This window comes from Leptonotus elevatus, chromosome 2, assembly GCF_054856555.1.
Source record: "Leptonotus elevatus isolate MCC_2025b chromosome 2, RoL_Lele_1.0, whole genome shotgun sequence".
Lineage (NCBI taxonomy): Eukaryota > Metazoa > Chordata > Actinopteri > Syngnathiformes > Syngnathidae > Leptonotus > Leptonotus elevatus.
In genome coordinates, this window is record NC_141240.1 from 5,216,176 (window position 1) to 5,237,364 (window position 21,189).

Below are 21,189 nucleotides of genomic sequence, written 5' to 3' on the forward strand. Positions count from 1 at the left end.
AACAACTCGAATACTTGCGCATGAAGCGGGGTAGGGGAGATTGGGATGATGGACATTACAACTCAGATGAATAATAACCATTTTATTTCATAGTGGTACACTTTAGTGAACAGTCACAGCTACATTCACAATAGTGAAATTATTACGGAGTTATTGGAGTGAGCGTTCAATGCTGCTGAGTCAAATCGGCACAAATACACATGCATAAATCAAAAGGCGTGGAAACATGCACAACAGTTAGCTGAACATAGTTCAGAGTATCGGATGTGTCGTAAGCACGATGCCACGAAGAGGCATTACTTTGAGCCCACGCTCGGGTGCCACGCTGACACACGGTGCCAGCAGGCCCCAGTGAAGGCGCTTCATTGTTGCACACATTTTTGGATTCGCTTCTTTTCGACAGCATCCCAGGTCAGCTAAACAGGCTGCAAGAAAAGCAGCTTTCATTCTCAACATTTCTCATTTGTTTCGACAGAGATGCTGCAGAAAATAAGCGGTCTTGAACCAAAAATCCCAAAAGCAGCTAACATACCTACACTTAGGCCACAAACTGCCTTTGTCCATAGGAGTTTTCCATCATAATACATGAGCTGAAACATATCGAGTACATCAGGAGTGTGAGCTACACACGGAGTGACAAGTTAACATACTGCATCACATCGGCGACTCACTTCCTGAAACAATTTGTATCAAATGTGGCTCAATTGGGGATTGCGCTGGAATCTGCTATAAATTCATTAAATATATTTACATGACACATTTACACACCAGAGGTTCTGTCTGTAGCAGATTCCAGTCAACCCAACAAGAAGGGCCACACACATCTATATAAATGTTTGTGTGCGTGTGTGTATTTATATATATATATATATATATATATAATTTTGAACGATGAGAATGAGATGTCCCTTACTAAAACTAAGGTACACGCCACAGGTTTGCCTTGTGTCATCTCCAACAAGATGACGAGCACACAAAAAAGGCCCCAACACACGCCGATTAATTTTGGTGTGCAATGCAATATGCAACTTACACACACGACAATATGCTGCCTAACAGATAAAATGGTGACACTTTGACAAACCAGCACTGTTCACTGATCAAGTCATCGAGGCAGACCTTATCTAGTCATCCATCAGCATTTGGCTGTCGGCCACACATTCTGGATTCCATGAGTCCCTCCAATTCCCTTCAGTAGCCCATCTGAGCTTTCTCGGCCAGGATGGCAGCTGCGAGCTGCTGGGGGTCCGTGACGTGGGGGCTCCTGGCCATCACCCGACTCACCAGCTCAGATGGGAAGATGTTGCACAGGTTTGCGTATGCTTTCTCTCTAGCGTCCCCATACCGGCTGTGCCCCGGGGACTCTGGGAGCTGCGAGGTGTAAGAGGGCGTGGCAAGGTGAGGTGGGAGAGGAGATTGGGCAGGGGGCATCGGGTGACTTAAATAGTGCGAGGGACCTGAGTGGAGAGCTTGATGAGACAAGTGGCGCGGCATGAAGCCATCTTGTGCCCAATGAGGTGAGTGCCATGATGACTGGTATGTTTCTGGCAGGCTCTGATAGGCACCGGGCCCGTACCGAGGAAGTGCCGGCGGCTCCCTGTAGTACGTATCCCAGGTGGGCAAAGCTTTCATTCGATGGTGATGTTGGGATATGCGCAGATGCTCATAAAGATGAGATTCTGATGTGCTCTCTGCTCTGATAGGAGCCACGCGGCGACCAATAGGAGAGCTCGGGGTATTCGACGCAGCCAGCGTGTGGTAGTCGGCGGGACAGCTAGAACGTGTTGCAAGCGGATGGTGCTGGAAATGAAGGGGTAATGGGTAGAGAGGCCGCTTTGGGCCAGCGTCGGGAGGCTGATTGTGATCCCAGGTTTTGCCCGGTGCCGAGCTTGTATCGTGGCCAGGCGCTCCCGGGTTCGTGATTTTACCGTGTGGGACATTCGCATAATCGGCCACAGGAAAGCTGCACAGTTCGTGGCTTCCTGCGGCTTGACGGAAATGCGGCCGACTGTAGAGGTTGGCGTAATCGTCCACCAAGCTGTCCTGGCAAGTGTGACAAGGCCGCTCGCCGTACGAGTCGCAGCTGCTGCCGCAACTTGCGCTGCTTTCGCTGCCGCACTCGGACCCGGCCGACCCCATGGAGCCAAGTCTTAAGTCGCCGTCATGCGAGAAACGACAGTCTGGGCTCTGCCTGGATGAGATGCGCAGGCAGCTGTAAGCGTGCGCCACTGAATAGTAGTCTGGGGACTCACAGTGTGGGTAGAGGTCATGACACGGGGCTGGGGGGAGACAATGAGGGGTGCCTGCTCGGGACTGCCGGTCCTGCTGATGGCCCGGGGGTTGGCCTCCAGGAGCTGCAGACATGCTTGTGGTCCCGCAGGAATTACCGATGGTCCTCTGGCTTTCCGTCCTCTCTTTTGCTGCCAGTTTCTCCTCCGCATCGCTGTACGAAAGAGCTCGCACGCCAGGGTCCGACTGCCGTTTTGCCACACCTTTATTTGCCTCCATGCTGCCAGCCGGCACGCTGTGGCTCTTAACCAGCCCGGCGTCGCCCTGGTTCTTGGTGGCAACACAGGTCTTGGCACTGGCCCGTAGCTCATCGGCCACAGCACGTTGCGGCTGAGCGCCTCTCTCCGGGTGGTAGTACTTGCATTTGTGGCCATAAGTGCACTTCTTGCCTGAACATGGAGACATATGTGGAGTCAATAAACCAGATTCGGAAATGATGTAGGTCTTATCGTCCGGTGCGCTCACCATACGGACAAGGCTGTTTTTTCTGCTCGGGCATCATAGGTTTTTTCCTCAAGAAGTTGTCCAAGCTGGGACCGTGTCGGCCAAGTGGGTCATCTGGGGGCATGAATCTAACAGATGGGGAGGGGAGATTATGAGAAACAACAGAGTATTATTTCTGAGTTGGTTGTGTTGTAAACAAATTGCCTGATATACTAAGATCCCAAATAGTGGCCGCCAAATTGTGTTCACTCACTCAAGTTCCCGTAGGCCAAACGCGACTGAACTGGAACGCAGTGAGTGGAGCTCTGTAACTAGTTTTCACGATTTTGAATCACACAGGTCAACAAAATTACTACAATGCAGATATAACAGCCAATCAAAAATGCCATGTCGGATCACATGAGCTCGCACAACAAAAATCCCAGGTACAAAGTGAGATCCAGTCCATTCAGTTTGTATCTCGGTTTTGTGGTCCCGGTTTTCAATTATGTTCAGTATGCGGGGACTGTTAGCAAAATCAATCACATCTTGCCTTATTAGGCTAAAAGTGAAGGAATGAGGCAGGATATTTGACACGTCATTGTGACATTCTGAGGTTATTAGTAGGTGAGACTCTGGCTTTAAGAAAGAACACATTAATAGTTCCAACATGCTTTTCATAAACAAAAATGGGGCTATAGTTACAGAAATCTATCGGAATGATAATTTAGGGGAAGCCAGCGACCACAGAAAAGTAATGTTTTGTTTGATTTAAATTTAAACCTAGAGTACGAAGGAATCAGACGCCTCTAATTAATTGAGGGTTTCGGCAGGTATCATAAAATCTAATTTAATGCAAATAATTTTATGCTCACGTCACACTCATGTACACAGAAGTGGACACGCACACACATACACATACATATATGCATAAGCTGTTTACATATTAGGGCTGTCAGTCGATTGCAATTTTTTAATTGTAATTAATAGCATGATTTCCATAGTTAACTTGCGATTCATCGGAAATTATTCACATATCTGTTGTAAATGTACAATAAAATATTTTTTAAGTTGTTTATACTCTTGTAAATCTTTTAGTTTTAGTTTCGTTTTGATACAGTCATTTTACAGTAATTCATAAACCTAAGTTTACTGAAGTTAAAAAGATACACTAAACAGTTTAAAGAAGTGTGAAACATTGAGTCATAGATTTGTGTTGAGCAGATTTTCTGCCACTAGAAGACACTAGTGTTTCATGTTGTACGTTGGTGACAGGAACAATACATTTTTCTTTTCAAATTCAAAGCAATTGGTATTTGTAACATGAAGCGACTTGTGGACTCCAGGCCATTTTGTTCATTGTAAATTACAGCTAGTCAAGTCACAAGTCCCCATATTATTGCCAAATTGTGTTATTTACTTTGCATAACAACAATGTTGTATGTGAAATAAAGCATAAACAACAATGTTTTCAACTGTATTTAAATTGTTAATGCCCCTGGACATTATATTTATAGATTTGTAATGCCATTTAAAGACTTAATGTTAGGCAAATTACGTTTAATCCTTTTTAATGACCTGCGGAAATGTTTAAAGAGAGGCCAAGCAATAAAAAATGTAGACCTTTTTTTCTTTTTCTTTTTTCTAATAAAAAAACAAAATGTAGACCTGTCAGCTGAGTCAATTTTTGTGAGGCCTTTGCACGCGTTTGAAATTTTCAACAAAGGTACATGGAGGTTGTTTGAAATATTCCTTGTCCTCAAAATTGTTGGATTTAATTGTATGATTCAAACCCCTGAGCCCGCAAGACCTACTTGTCATTGACAAAGGAGTACATGAGTAGTCGTTCGTCAATGAACTTCTTCCACTCAGGTTTCTCATTGGCGAGGTCTCTGTAGTTGTCGTTTGACACGATGATGCCGTCCGACTCGTAAGCTAGCTTGACGATAAAGCGGTCGTCATAGCAGACCACACGTCGACCTTGCACACGGCGTGAAGGAGTGAACACAAGGATCTTCTCCTTCTCCAGACGCCGCAGGATCTCTTGGTCTGCAGGCAAAGTAAGACACAGTAAGCTCCATTTACTCCCCTGTCCAGATTTTAGAACTGACCTGTTATTGGGGCGTCTGGCCGAGACTGCTCCTTCCTCCAGGCTGGAACGAAAACTGTGACATCATGGTGGCCGCATTCTAAAAACCAGTCAACAGCCAGCTGGATGCCCTGGCAGGAGAATACCTCCTTGTTGCCATGGCTACAGGACAGAGGTGTCATAAGAAGAAGTGGAAGAAGTTCTTTGACTCATTCACTCGCAGCCATTTTCACTGAAGCAACCCCCTTCGCTCCCGGCTGTTTTACTGGATTTCGACTGCTTTTGTAAGGCCCACAGAATATTGTGTTTTATTGCTATAAAAACATGGAACCTACCAAAAGAAAGATTGGAGTCTCTTCTTTCATCAGTAAAAAAAGTATATTTGTATTTGTTTCCGTTTCGCAGCAATTAGCATTAGAATGTAGCTAAGTTTCATCATTATTCACCAATCCGTTGAAACACTGGCAAAAAGAGATTGTTGCAACATGGCCCTGGCTGATCTCCTATACTCTGCTGCCACCTGCTGGTAGTTCTTTGGAATAACTACCATTGCTTTAACCGACCTCTTCAGGTCAGAAGCTGCATCAAAGCCTTCTGTATGTTCTAGCATAAAGAAACATAAAAAACATAGAAATATATTTCTGGATGTGAAGGACAGACAAAGTATAAAAAAAACGTATTTATACGTATTTATGTTTTACTGGATTTCGACTGCTTTTGTAAGGCCCACAGAATATTGTGTTTTATTGCTATAAAAACATGGAACCTACCAAAAGAAAGATTGGAGTCTCTTCTTTCATCAGTAAAAAAAGTATATTTGTATTTGTTTCCGTTTCTCAGCAATTAGCATTAGAATGTAGCTAAGTTTCATCATTATTCACCAATCCATTGAAACACTGGCAAAAAGAGATTGTTGCAACATGGCCCTGGCTGATCTCCTATACTCTGCTGCCACCTGCTGGTAGTTCTTTGGAATAACTACCATTGCTTTAACCGACCTCTTCAGGTCAGAAGCTGCATCAAAGCCTTCTGTATGTTCTAGCATAAAGAAACATAAAAAACATAGAAATATATTTCTGGATGTGAAGGACGGACAAAGAATAAAAAAACGTATTTATACGTTTTTGGGGTTTGAACGAGTTAAGAGTCTACCTCTAAAAATGCTGATGAGTCGCAATGACCACAAAGCCTGCTCACCTCATGGCTACATTACTGCCGTCCACCACGACAGGCCGCAGGTTTTCCTGGTCACACAGAGGGTCTGGAGGGCACGGTGAGTCCAAACCCGGAGCTGCCGGCAAATCGGAGGAACTGTAAGTGGAACAAGAGGACGAGGATGTTGAAGTGGAGGCAGACGACCCGACTGGTTGCTCGCCATCTGAAGAGCCCCGTTTGACCAGCTCTCCCAGTATATCATTGATCAAAGTGCGCGGTCCCAGCTTGGAAAGTACCAGCCGCACCGTCTCCTCGGAATAGCCAAGTTTGAGCGCAAATCCCAGTTTGGCCTGATACTGCTCGTCGACCAACGCGGGTGCCAACTCAGATTTGGAGGCCTTTTCCTGAGACACGGGTGACTGGAGGGCAGGGTCGTCTTGCGGGCCCTCTGATGAAAGTTCGACTGGCAGCTCGGGTGGTCCTTCCGTCCCCAAGTCCACACACTGGGTCCGACAGAGCGGCTGGTGGCTGCTCTTGCTGTGAGTTGAGCTGCTCTCTCCTTTTGGGTTGAGGTCACCAGTAAGCGTGGGAGTGGGAGATGCCTGTGGCTCGCCCTCTTTGTCGGACCAGGCACCATCCTCTGCCACGGCTGCAAGGGGGGTGGTGCCAGTGCCGGTCTCCCCCTGCTCCTCCATGGCAGGAGGCCCGTCGGTGCTGCCAGCCTGCCGGTCAGCCCCCGCTACGTGGAGATACTCAAGCTCCAGGTCGAAGATGCGGTCAGCTCCTGCCTCCGCATGATTCTTCTGGCCCATGGAGCTGGCACGGACATCCGGTCGATTGCAGCCACCTCACAATCCTGGAGTCATCGATTCCTGAAGAAGTGAAAGAATTGGTGATTTTGACAGTTACTCGGCAGTGACAATTGGAAACCTGCAACTCATCGTTGACTCCAGTGCTCGAGCGTAACTAACTTTGAAGTCACTGTGGCATTTGTTCAGTGAAAAAAACATGGTCAGAATTTAATGAAAGAATGAATGTGCTAAACACTAACAGAAAGGCAATAATGTGATTGATGTAATTTTACCATTTTAGTTTGTACAAGCACTGAACAATCAATAGCACAGTCACAATCACAACATAAGAGCAGCTGGCACACATCTGGAGAAGGCTTCAGAAAAATTCTTGCTCTAGAGTGCTGATGACCTCAGGCTAGGGTACAGTTCATCTTTGAACCTAAGCACACAGCACAGATATCAAAGTTGTGGCTTCAGGACAATTCTGTGAATATTCTTGCCCATTCAGAGGCCAGACTTCAATCAGAGTGAACATCTCTGGAGAAAATAGAGATCTCAAAAATGGCTGTGCACAGACACTCTCCAGCCGGTGTGATTGAGCTTGAAAAGTGCTAAAAAGAAGAATGGGCAAAATGCCAAGAGAAAGGTGTGCTAAGCAATATATTAAAAAAAGAATTGAGGCTTTCTGTCAAAGGTGCATCAAAAGATTAAAACTCAGCAAATTGTATTTATCCCCATGGGGGAAAGTACTGAACAAAGACTGTGAATGTGATTTAATAGTTTTAACAGTATAGGCGTTAGATTTATTTATTTACTTACAATAATTTCTGGACTATAAGGTGCACCTGACTATAAGGCGCTAGCTAAATAAACTGTAAGCCGCAGGTGTTTTAATGTTACCGCACCGGGTTCATGCTACTTTCTTTTCCATAATGAGGGCGCAAATTGTCTCGCTCTCGTTTCGTCTCTCCTACTGTATTTGGGCTCACTTGGTTTGTTTTGCTCTGACTGACGCTCTTGTGCTTCCATTATAAGGCGCCCCCTTGTGATCTGATGGATAAGCCGCACCTTTGTATTAGCCGCAGGGTTAAATGCAAGTGAAAAAAGTAGTGGGTTATAGTCCAGAAATTACTGTACTTGAAAGTTAGCTGTTTTTATAATGATATGATATTTATAATGAGTAGAAGTTTTAGGGCAAAAATAATTTACTAAACTTTGAAATAAGGCTATATATATTTCTGTTAATCATTATTCTTTGCAACACATAAAAATACCAATTAATACATTCCGATCAGCCATGTTATTACTTCTTATACACAGTAAATGAGATTTTTTTCATGCATAGTGTTTATGGTAAACATCTTTATTTTAGGTAACGGATGGTGTAGTGGCACCTGACTACGGTGCAAGTGGCGTGGATTCAGTTCCCACTCAGTGATGGTGTAAATGTGCGTGCAAATGGTTGTCTGTCTCTATACATATGTGTCCTGCGAGTGACTGGCGACCAATTCAGGCTGTAGTCCGCCTTTTGTCCAAAGTCAGCTGGGATAGGCTCCAGCACGATGTGACGCTGGACATGACGGGCAGTATTGAAAATGGATGGATGGACTGTATGTTCAGTTCCAGACTTTCAGAGCTAGCTAGGGAGCTCACTAGCTAGGACCTAGAACTAAAGCCAAACTTTGGCAGGGTTTTTACTTTCTGGACTTGGATGTGCCACCTCTGCCAACTAATCTGTTAACTTCCACCACTGCCAATAGCAATCCAGATTGTCCTTGTCATCATCTTGACAAGGTTACTACCCTGCTTTATCCGGCCTCAAACACTCATGAAGCCTTGCCAGCCTGTTGGATCTCTACAGGAATCTTCCATCATGTTGTTGGCTGTCAAGCAGGCCTATGATCACCTGGCAGTCAAAGGTAGCTGTACCTCAGCTAATAAGGCACTGTAGAAGGAGTAAGCTGTCATCTTGTGTTACAGGAGTATGAAAATCAGCGGATAGTGTGAAATGGAGCGTTTTCCAGTCAATAATTGTTACTCAGGTTCCGAATCTACTTGTGAATGGTGGGGTAAATACCATATGAAAGATTGGATTCCATTCTCTCATTAGAAAAAAAAAAGTATGATTCTACCTTGTTCCGTTATTACGTAATCACCATTTCAAAATAGGTAATTTGAGTGACATCAAGTTAAAATGGAAAAAAATAAGAAAACAAGCTTTTTGTGAAAATATGCATTTTCTGGACAACAGACTTTGACACTAATATTTTTTGTTTAGTGACGCTCTGTGAATTAGATTTAATGTGACAAACGCTTTGAATATTAACGACATCCTTGAAAACATATTTCCTAAGATCCACCATGTCATGAAATTTGATCCATGGATACCACTGAAAAGACAGAGCCGTATATAGAGAGAAGAGAGATACAATGCTGCCATCTGCTGTCCATAGTTAGTAGGTGTTTTTATTTTTTTCATCTTATTCATGAAACCAGAGCTGCCCAAGAAGTTGCACTGCCCATTGGGAAAAAAACCCCAAAAGAACGTAGTTGATGTCAATTAACGTTATTGGCGGTACTCGTTGGGATTTCCGTTAACGTCAATTAACGTTGATAGCAGGAAAATAGTTAGTATTTGTCAATTCTACTCAGTCAGTAGCTAACATTAGCTTGATATGATACCAAGTGCAGGGTTTGCCATGTCCATTTTCATAACGGATCATGACCATGATTTGATAAGGACAAATGTAAATATGCTTTATAATGGAAAGCTAACAATTGAGTAAATGAAGTAGTAATAGTGTAGGAGCAGATTATGTGTGTATATAGTGTTGTTGTTAACTGTTTTCTGGGTAACTGATGACCAATTCTATTTAAAGTAGGAGTTTTCATTTGGCTCGACGGGTGTTTCGACTGGAAGAGGAAACCGTTTTTGACTGCTGTAAACATAACAGGTAGCTGCCGTGTGTGTGCTGAACTATTGAAAACATTTGTATGTTTAGTGATGACAAAGGGAAATTTGTACAAAATACATGGACTACGTGTTCGATCTGCAACACTGTCTCAGATTATCAGTCATCAACCATGGCAATCAAGCGTGTCAATTCAAACAATCCGGTACGGCATCACAGTGGCTTAAAGCTTTGGCTTAGCCATCATAAATCACTGCCGTCAGGCCAAAACCTTGTCACTTATCAGGAGACCCCAAAAACAGCATCTTTGTTCAACCATTAACATTGCATCATCAAAGTGAAAAAGCCATTTTCAACCCTTTAGAATGGTCAATAATGTGTAAAAATAACACCTGCACATGTGGACTGACCAACAGAATAGATTTTTGCAAAAATACGAAATTTACCAAATTGTGACTTTTTTTGGCCTGACGTCAGTAAAATGTTTTTTTTAAACGAGGAAAATTGCAGTTAATAACTATGTGGAATAAATATGGTTTCATAATAAAATTAATAAAAGTTAAAACAGCAAACGGTATATTTAGGATGGTCAAGTGTTACACAATCAGGAAGGAATTCAAGACTGCATTTTACATTAAGCAATGCATGCTAGTTCTCATGTTTTATTATGTCAGGTTACCATGGCAACAACTAACAGAATTCTCCTTAACAAATGTGTCTGACTTGTCAGCCACATGTCACAATAATAATGAAAAAAATATTGAGATAAAAAAAAAGTTGACGAATAGCATTTGGCCCAAAACAATAGCAAATGCACACCTCTGAGCCCTCATTTGTCCTGATGCTGCGCATCATATTAAACAACCCAGTGGGAACTGGGAACACCAAGCACACATTGGGACAGAAAGAAGCCACCCCACTCGCACATTCAACTTTTGGTATAAGCTTCTTTTCAGTGGGATGGTTTGCATGCAAGTGTGTGGTGGACCCATTGGTTGAAACACAATTGAAACTCAGCAGGTGACGGATGGAAAAAAAAAGAGACAGCAAGGGTGGAAAAAATTATATTCATGCACATGGAAATCGCTGCACACTGGAGGCAAATAGAAAAAAAATAAGAGAGAGAGAGAGCGAGAGTGTCCCTGAAAAGGTCATGTGGATAAAACAGAGGAACAAGCTGGGAGGGGATTAGGAGAGGGGCCATGGGCATTTCATAAAAAAGGGGGCTACCTAGCAACATGACCAAGCCACTGTTGCTACGCTGCCTACAGCTGTTTCAAGCCCCCCGCCGGCACCCATACACACAAAGCTCGCTCAAACCGCCCAGACAGGGGCGTGTGTTCAGACGGTGCGAGGGGATGAAGGGAGGGGCTCTCGATGTGTCTTTAGTCAAACACCATCACAACACACGAGACAGCAACAGTTCATTATTAATTACACCAGCACAAGCTCATGAGGATCAAACAAGAAAAATACTCCGTTTTAATTTACACTCAGAGGTATACAATATTACTGTACTGTGATTGGACTTCAGCTTGACTATCTTCATTTTTTTTCTTCGTAATTAAACTTTTACACAACAATCTCTCTGTGGATGTGTACCTGATGAAAGTATGTCACAGTTTAGCATCCAATAAATACTAAATACATTTATCCCTCCTGTTATTGTTTAAGGTTTTGACATTTAAAACACTAGAAATAAAATTAAGTGTAAAAAAAAAACTATAAAATGTCAATATAGTATCCACTTTTTTTGTTTATTGTTGGTACATCAAAGAAACAAATCAAACAGAAGTGTTAAGCATGGTACAATAATTATAATTGATTGCATCTACAAAATAATTTTAAGTAAATCTAAGTAAAATTGAAGTCCTAAATGCATATAATTTTGAGCTGCTGAATTTCCACTCCAACCTCAAGTTGTCTCAACAGAACAACACTGACTAGCATTGTGTGGTTGCATCTTTCAAACTCGAGCAAGCCCCCGCCCATCCGGCGCAGTTAATACAGTATGTGACACATACCGCTTGGTGCTTTGGAGCTCTGAGGGTGGCGGTTGAGATTATGAGGGTTGGGGAGGGGCCGGCGGACTGACTGGGATTTGTCTGGCACAGCCCACCACAGTGCGCTAACCCAGATATGGGGCTACTAGAGGACGCTGGACTTTCCCAACTGACACTAATCTCTGCATCCAAATGAATGAGCGCGCGCACACTTTCAAGTGAAGCTCACTTTGGGCAAGTGCATTGGCACAAAGTAAACACACACACACACACACACTACTCTTTATATCCAGGCTATATTCACACTGCATGCTTCAAGTGACACAATTCATATTTTTTGCTCTTAAAATAGCACTAAGGAACTTTTCAATCTTAATAAAATATTTTCATAACTCTTCTGATGAGACATCGACTTAAAACTAGTTGAATGGCACCTTTGCCATGGACTGAGGGGGTCTGTATAATTTTTTACTGCCATTAAGCAACTTAAAAATAGTAGGAACACTGCCACACAAAAAAACTACAAATGTGCTGACTGCTTTATTGGCATACGTCAAAAGCTACCCCGGATGAAAGGACAGTCAATGATCAACATTGGCCCGCAATGTGCTTGTCCTTCAGATATAACAATACCGCTTTTGTCCATACGGCACCGCCATAATCAACGCAAAGTGAAAATTCCTTAGTGTTGCTTTAAGTGCAATTGGATCATGTGTCATGCTAACGTAAAGAAAAACACACACATGGAATCATATCAGGTGTTATCCAAATGTGGAGAAAAATCTGCCACTTATTGGATATCTGCTAATGCGAGTGCACCATAAATGCACAGATCGGAAATACCTAATGCTAGCTTGAAGTCATCAGAATGCACAGATTCTTCTGTCTGCGTGCCTTATACCAAAAAAACACAAACCCATAGAAAGCAGTTTCATATTAGGGCTGTGCAATTAATAGAAATTCAATTACAATTATTACACTCGACAATTACAAAATCAGCATAATTAAATAAAGATTATTAATACTAATTTTGAGTTGTTTAAATTGACACATTTGCACCTTTAAAAAAAATAAAAATAAATTCATCCCAAAGGAACTTGCATATTTATAGTGTTTCAAATAATTTTATTTGTGTTAATATTTTCCCCATAATCAAGCAGCCCTACTTCATATAGCTTATACTGTATAGCTTTCACATTAAGTTCAGCTCAGTCATCTGAAATGTACATGAGAACAAAGTTTGTTTTTGTTTTTTTAAAGGGAAAAGGCATTAAAAATTGGTCCTGCAGTGTAAATCCATCCTTAATCAACATAACCTAACCCACCACTCACACCTCAAGTGTCGTACTGTGGGCAACTTTGCTCGATTCAAAGCAGCATTAAGAAGATCACATTAGCTCCAATATCACTCTCCTCACACAGGAAGGCCTGCATGCATCATCTGATTACAAGCACATACTCACTTACAGGATCATCAGTAGTACATCAGCAAACAATGAGGAAAAAAGACCATCCAAGTTTCCACATGTTTAGATTCTCAAATAGAGTCAAGAAGAACTCCGAACGCTGCAGATCTGCGTTCCCCCTCCAGAAGCGCTTTGGACAGTGAGAAGCAGAACAGATGGAGGAACAATGTCAGCCATTCCCTTGTTGCAAGCGCCTGCATCTCCACCAATCACAGGGAGGCTGTGTCACAATAAGGCGCGGAGACAACGGCGGGAGGAGTCGGAGGCCCGCGACACCCGCGTTCCCCAAGGCACGCGCAGGCAAACACACACACACACAAACATCTGAATGAGTGTCCCCTGTGTGGCCGATGAATCAACGAAAGGCTGGCGGCCGCACAATAGAAGCGCACAATGGGAGGCCGGCGAGGGCAGCTGTAGGGTGAGGGATGGTGCTATTACGACCCGGGGCAGCAGTGGGGAACACCTGGCTACAGAGCGCCACCGTTTCTGTCCTCTTTGTTTGGGCCTGGAAGAAGGGTAGGGGTGGGTTGGGGGTCAAGCAGAAACAAACAGAGCAGACGAGGGTGGCCTTTAAAGAGAACGCAGGGGTAAGTAAAGAGGAGTGTGGCTCAGCTGAAAGGGAGAAAAGATGAGTGTGTGTGTGCTGGGGGACATCACAAAGTTTGATGGCGGCACACTTCAGGAAGATAATTCGGAAGAAGACTCGCTGATTAATAGGATTATTTAAAGAGGACATCTTATGAAGAAATGACTTTTTAATTGTTTGTATACAATTAAATAAATACACTAAGCGCACAATGAGTATTTTGATCATATTATCAACTTTATAAATATGTTCAAACTCCAAGCACTATAAACTTATTGGATTAAAGCATATCAGATGACATGCATTTTTGTAATGAGGGAGGGTGTGGCCTTAGGAGATAACAACCGACATCAAGTTGTCCAGAATTATTAAGCAGCTTCTTTACCCCAGGCACAATGGGTCAAAAAAGAGATTTAACTGAATTGGAATGTCAAAAAAAAATGTCAAAAGTCTGTCAGAGGGTTGTAGCATTGCAATTGCTAAGAAATTGGGTGTAATCACAGCTAAGTAAATAGCTATAGCTAAGTTTAATCATTATTCACAAACCTGTTTAAAACGCTATCAAAACGAGCTTGCTGCAACATGGCCCTGGTTGATCTCTTATACTCTGCTGCCACCTGCTGGCCGTTTTTGTAATAACTACCATTGCTTCAAGCATTCTCTTCAGTTCAGAGGCTGCATCAAAGCCTTCTGTATGCTCTAGCATTAAAAACAAAAACAAAACAAAAACGTATACGTACGTCTTTGGGAGCATGGTAATATTTAAAATAGAACGTATTTATATGTTAGAGGGCAACTGGTGATTTTCTAACATCCCTTTGAAAGCCTTCCTGTCTGCTATTGTGGCTAGCAATCCAACACACATGCAGTAAATCAGGATGCTTTCTATGTAGCACCGATAGAAGGCCACCAGCCGTTTTTGTGGCAGATTGCCACACCTGAGGACCCTCAAGCAGCGTTTTTTCGGGAAAAGTACAAGTGATTGAAGCATATGTGGTATTCACGTGAACACAAACATTTTGTGTGAGAATGGGAATATTCTCGGAATGCCTACTCATCCTACAAAAAATTGTAGACATAAGGTTGCATACAAACAAGCCTCGACCAATGAAAACATCAGCTTAATTTAGACAGGTGACATCATCCAACTCACTTAATGTCTGCAGTGGGAACAAGCTCGACAGTTGATTAGGATCACGCACACATTGCCCGCATCAGCTGACCAACTGCACACCAACTGCCTAAAAGCACAGGGGTGTGTATGTGTGTGTGGCACAATATCACCATGTATTACTTTACTATTATTGCTATAATTTGTTTATATTATCCCCAAAATATGGAGGAACGTTATCGCATACAATTAATTTTCACTGAGATGAATCACTTGTGGTATGCATCTCTCCACAAAAGAAGATTTGATTCTCGTTACAAAGTGTATGATACGATTCGGTTCGGTTTGATTCGTGGGATTCTGATTCGATTCAATATGGTGCAGCTGTAGCTTTTGTCATATTTATTAATATGCAACAACATGCAAAATCTCTCCAAAGGCTAAACCAAAAAAATAATGTATTCTCTTTTGGAAAGAGGCAGTAACATAACAAAATGTGGAAAAAGCTCAAGATTCATTTATTTTTAAATCTGTTTTTTATTCAATCCAATAAAAAAAATAAAAAAAGAACAAGCAAATGATGACGACTAGGGCTAGGAATCTTTGACTGTCTCACGATTCGATTCAATTCCGATTTTTGGGTCTGCGAGTCGATTGAGAATCGATTATTGATTCAGAACGGTTTTAGATTAAAAATTATATGATTGACTGATTTCTGCTTCAATTTATAGATATGCAAAGAATTGTCATGATCGACTCCAGTCTGACTCGCTAATGCTGGATTTTCTTGTATTCACTGACTTTCAATAAATGTGCTGTGTGCTGGAGGAGGAGACACACTTTTGAACAGATCACTGGCTTGGGTGTCTTCATTTGTGTGATCAGAGGCTTCTGAATAATTATACCTTTGCAAAGGGACTTCTTCACCAGAATCTCACCATTCAATTTATTGAACACGCAAAGAGTACAATAATAATATTGTCTACTCTATCACGCGCTACTCGTGGCACTTTTATCACTCAAAAGAACGACTATTCATACAAAACGCTTCAGTAATGTATACAGAGAAGCATCTTAACATCCTACACTGCAAAAAAAAAACTTTTATTGGAATAACTTGATCATGACTTTTTGCTTCTATGTGGCTACAACTTGTGTATCAGAACGAGCGGAACTACACTGCCCCTAAGTGGCCAAATCGTGTACAACATGAACAGTGCTCCCAATAAAGGCGCACACAAACAAGGGCAAGACTATAAAATAATTACAATTAAAATAGATTTTGGGACATTTAAAATCAATTCTGAATCATACTAAATGAGAATCGCTATTCTTATGAGAATAGATTTTTTGGCACACCCTTAACTCTTTGACTGCCATAAACGTTATAAAACGTTTAGCATAAACCTAGGGAAGGGCGCCGAGGACGTTAAAAGACGTCCCCTATGTTTTTTTGTTTTTTTTTTCAAAAACGGGTGCAGGAAAGCCTTGGGCAGCTGTGCTGAAAGTATCAGGCAGATATGATTAGTCAAAGACTCGTTTTGGCCCCTAGAGGGCAGCGATGACTCTCTTTGCACAAGGTTGGATGGGCCGCCCACCGTGGGCGTCAGTAGAAGACGTGAGGCGGAGCTAGAGTGTTGAGGAGACAATGGCTGATCCAAGCCACAATGGCTTGACCAAGCAACCGGTTACAAGCAGCTCACGCTTGAGCATTTTTTTCAAAGACGGAAAGCATCAATCAATACTAAAAAGCGCATTGATGTCGACGATGATGATGACTCCGAGCTCTACGCCAAAGTTGGAAGCTTTGGCGCGACTGTTACTATCACGTAGTAAGCCTCACCGGCTAAGCGCGGCTAGCGCGGCTAGCGCTGCTAAGGCCGGAAAACGCGCACAATAGCCGGCCGGGTACTTCTGCACAAGCGGACATTCGATCGGGCGATGGAGAGTTGGCATCGACCAATGCAGATTGATGATGATGATGATGATGACTCCGAGTTTGACGCCAAAGTTGGAAGCCTTGACGTGTTTACGATCACGTAGTAAGCCTCACCGGCTAAGTGCGGCTAGCGCTGCTAAGGCCGGAAAACGCGCACAATAGCCGGCCGGGTACTTCTGCACAAGCGGACATTCGATCGGACGATGGAGAGTAGTCGAAAAGCATCGACCAATGCACATTGATGATGATGATGATGGTCACTCCCGAGGTTGACGCCGGAGTTGGAAGCATTGACGCGGCCGTTATTCTCTCGTCATAAAGCCTCACCGGCTAGCGCTGCTAACGCCGGAAAACGCGGAGCTGCACAAGCGGACATTCGATCGGACAATGAAGAGTATCCCGAGTCCAATGCATATTCATCGGAGGAGCGGGTACAGTCTGATCACGGAGAAGACACTGTTTCTGGACTACGATGCCACCATGAATGGAGTGGATAAAATGGATCAGAACATCTCCTACCACCCGGTATAGCAACTGAAGGACACGGGGAAGCGAGACGTAACGAAACCGTAGCATGATCCTGATATTAGACTTGATGACACACTGCAGTATATACTTGCTATTCCCCGGAAAAAAACGGCCTGCAAGAAAGTGGCGCACGCGAAGAGGCAATCTGTTGTGCAAATGCTGTTGCGTCTCCTTGCACGCAGGAGAGTGTTACAAAAAGAAAAACTGTCGTTGAAACATCCACATATTTGTAAATAGCACCACAGTTGCACACATTTGTAAATAGTTTGCCAAATTGTTGTCAAATTGTTACACTGTTGAATGTAAATAAACGTATTTTGCTATCAAAAAACACTTTTTCATTCTTGGTGGTAGTGTTTTATAGAAGTAAAGCACTATTTAGGTGTTTGTGGCATCATTCATGGACAAAAAGAAGTGTAAAATTCACTAGAATGCATGAAATAATATCGTTTCACTAAAAGCTTGATTTCTCCGTATTTTGGTCCAAAACAGGCGAAATTGGGTCAAACTAACCATTTTCTATTGTTGATTACTAAAGAACGGAATAAGGTAGAAACAAACTCTTTTTTTCTGATGAAAGATGAAAGTCCAATCTTTCCTTTGGTAGTACGTGTGTTTCCATAGTCCAAACAGAACATTTTCTGTGGACCTTGAAAGATCAGTCAAAATGCTTAAATCGGCTGGCACTGACGGCATCCCTTTTCTGAAAACGTCTGGCAGTCAAAGAGTTAATGACGACATTCATTAAAATAGGGGGGAAAAACTGCCCTTTGAACACAACCCGAGTAAGGTGCTGCTTCTAAACAAAATTAACTTTTGTCCCAGAAAAAGTCAACAAAATCCTTATAAACAGCAGCACTCCACAGGTACATGCCAGGTAGGTTGCCTAGTCGACATTATTCGGCCGTGAGAAGTTTATTTCATGCTGCTAAAATCCGGATGCTCTTGTTGTTAAGTAGTCAGGTAAAAAGTGATACACTGCGACTTGGCGAATAAAACACACAGACGGTACAAATAGTAAAGAGAACCCCGGTGAAGCAAGTAATTCATATGTATTGACAGAATGTATGTAGTTTATCACAACAGCTGCAACCTACATTCAAATGAATCAGTATGTGGAAAATGACTGCTGTTGCAACAATTAAATGGGCAGCACGTCTGTGAAAATCAATGGCAGTCTTTCATAAGGGCGATAAGGGCAGCCACGCAGGGTGTCATTCTACAAGGGGGCAGCACTTCTTATCTGAAGGCATCGTTAAATCATGACAGATAAATTGCACCCTCTACCGGACAAGACTCAAAGCGGCGCCTTTTGCCGTTTGTTTTCCAAAGGAGCTTGTCGTATCTATTGACCTACTCTGTTGTTCACTGGAACAAGTTCTCATCATGTGATAGAAGTTCACGTCTCTTGAAGATGTTTTTTTTTTGGTATAGTATACACTTTTTTGTCAAGCCCTTATCTATGGCATCCAATCATACCAGAAGTGGGGCCAGCGAGCCAGGTTTGAATAAACTTTCAAACATTTTCAAACTTTTTTAAGATTTACTTACAATAATTTTCTATACAAGGCATTTTTAGGCCGCAAAAAAAGTACAAAACAATTTTGTATTGTATTAACAATTGTGAACATCCGGGCATTTGTGATATATCTGCAATGTAAATGCTTTCTTTACATAGTGAAAATAAACGGCCTTTTAGTAGTCAAATGACATTTGATCACATTTTGAAATTAAAATAATTCTCACAAATCAAATTACAAGGATCCAAGGGTAGAGTGCTTTTCAATGGATAGAGAGGTTGACTTCACCGACTAAGACTTTGCTTGCTATAGTTGGAATTGTCAAGGGGCTCTTTTCACAAATCCACTACTTTCTGAACTCAGTACAACTCCTTCATTTCCTGTCTTTCATGATTGGACAAACTGATTAATCAAGGTGTGCCTGTCCTCAGTAACCACAACGACAATGGCCAGACACACCTGGATTAATCAGTTTGTCCAATCATGAAAGACAGGAAATGAAGGTGTGGTATTGAGTTCAGGAAGTAGTGGATTTGTGCATAAAGCCCATTGGGTGTTTTTAAACCACAAACATTTTTACTTAAATTTAACAGACAATCGGCTCGAACGGATGACCTCTCACCCACATTTAGTTTGTTAAATTGAGAGTACTGCACTGTGTCATTAATGGTGTCAATATTCTTCATGCATTAATTGCTTCTCAAACTACACTAAGTGCAATTTCTGGAGAAATTGCGTGGTAATGCTAATAGCTGAATGCTAAGATTTGAATGCATGTGGAATGCTGATGAAGTACATTGAGAGATAAATTATGAAATGATGACCTCCTGGTTACTGGACAATGCACTTTACCAACTGTACCACTGAGCAATATCAGACACCTGGTAATAAGGATAAGTTATATGTATGGAAGTGGGCGTGGAAAGTGATACTTAGAAACAGTTCGATGTCTGTCCCATTGAAAATGCATTGGGAAAAGTTTATATTTAATATTAAATAGTACGAAAACTGTAAGTAATGTGGAATCAGACGATATATACAACCGGGAGGTGAAATAAGTAAGTTGAAATTTGAACAATGTAAATCGGAAGTATTATGTGGAAGGTGTTACGCGGCAAAAAAAGTGTGGGGAATAAAAATCACAATAACATTTATGGGAATGCTTCAGCATCAAACAAAGACGACAATTAATTTGGTCCAGTCCGTACTAATGCGACGTGATGCTAAGTGGCAGTCGGTGTCATCCATAGACTGATATAATTACTCACCGTTGGGAGAAGTGAAACCACCGGCAGTCATCTTACGTTGCCACTCACTAAGCACGCCAAACTTGAATACATTGATTTCTCCACAGCGGCTTCATGTTATTTTCTATCTCTACGACGAAAATACCGTGTATGGCATACGGTTACACCAATAAGTCTGGCAGGTGCGCTATATGCACATTTCATCTATAAGGATGCAATTATAAATGTTCTCTGATAAGGTATATCTGAGTGCTGCTAATTCATCTGTATCATGTTGTCAGAACCAAGAACAATGAAATAAAAGCTTGTTTTTGTTTTGACAGCGTTTGAACATAGCTTGGACTGTTTTTGCTCCTTGACTGACACTGCAAACCTGAACTAATTGGATGGATGGATGGATGGATGGATGGATGGACGGACGGACGGCCAAAGTAATGTGGTTCTCAATTATTATTCTTACACTTTTCTCATTGCTGCCATGCTACCTATTTAAAAGTACATTTTCTACTATATCACGTACACTTTGACTCTGTGTTCGTGCGTGCGTGGTGCCGATAGAAAGATAGATAGAAAGTGGGATGAAAATACACACCGCGGAGGATGGCGAGACATCTGCAGACACTCCCTCTGTACTCCGATACTCTGGGAAACCAACAAGCTGACAGATGCTGCTAAGCATCCGACAGCACAGGCTCACGATCACAAATAACAAACAAAGTGCCTTGAAAGACATTTCGAACGCTTTTCAGCAGCGCTGCAAGATCAGCCTGTTGAGGAGCACAGGTGGTGCTTGTTGGGAGCGCGCAGTTTGCTTGCACGGTCAGTGCAACGCAGACCGTCACGACCTCCCTGCCTGCAGCTTTTCCACACGACGATCAGACACCGCTTTAGCATGCTAGGCTAAAGTTACAAAAGCCTACTACTTACCCGGTAGGTGGCCGTCGTACAGTCCTTCGACAATCGCCTCCATAGCAAACCAATAAAATGTTACTGTCACATTGTGGCGACGCACAAAACATCCGGCTGGCTTTGGAGCGTGACGCAGCCTTAGTGAATCAAGTTAACAATAGTAACCACGGCACTAGGATTCAATGTGTATTTCAAAATAAAGCACATGACTTGTC

General features: G+C 42.5%; 1 protein-coding gene across 1 annotated transcript; it reads right to left on the minus strand.

Annotated features, from left to right (window-relative positions):
- Nucleotides 1-67: 67 nt before the first annotated feature.
- LOC147178251 (putative ribonuclease ZC3H12C) lies at nt 68-21,123 on the minus strand. The gene is made up of 6 exons (XM_086070159.1): nt 20,993-21,123; nt 5,999-6,828; nt 4,824-4,963; nt 4,527-4,761; nt 2,755-2,861; nt 68-2,678 (listed from the first exon to the last, which is right to left on the minus strand). The coding sequence occupies exons 2-6, from the start codon at nt 6,766-6,768 to the stop codon at nt 1,192-1,194; spliced, it is 2,739 nt and encodes a 912-aa protein (XP_085926285.1). The 5' UTR covers nt 6,769-6,828; nt 20,993-21,123; the 3' UTR covers nt 68-1,191.
- Nucleotides 21,124-21,189: the final 66 nt, after the last annotated feature.

What these genes read in the sequence shown, in the direction of transcription:
- LOC147178251 (XM_086070159.1), bottom strand. Translation starts at nt 6,768, where the DNA reads ATGGGCCAGAAGAATCATGCGGAGGCAGGAGCTGACCGCATCTTCGAC. An exon ending in GGCAGTAATGTAGCCATGAG is followed by an intron (nt 4,964 to 5,998) that starts GTGAGCAGGCTT and finishes TCTGTCCTGTAG; the next exon opens with CCATGGCAACAAGGAGGTAT. An exon ending in AAAACAGCCTTGTCCGTATG is followed by an intron (nt 2,679 to 2,754) that starts GTGAGCGCACCG and finishes CTCCATGTTCAG; the next exon opens with GCAAGAAGTGCACTTATGGC.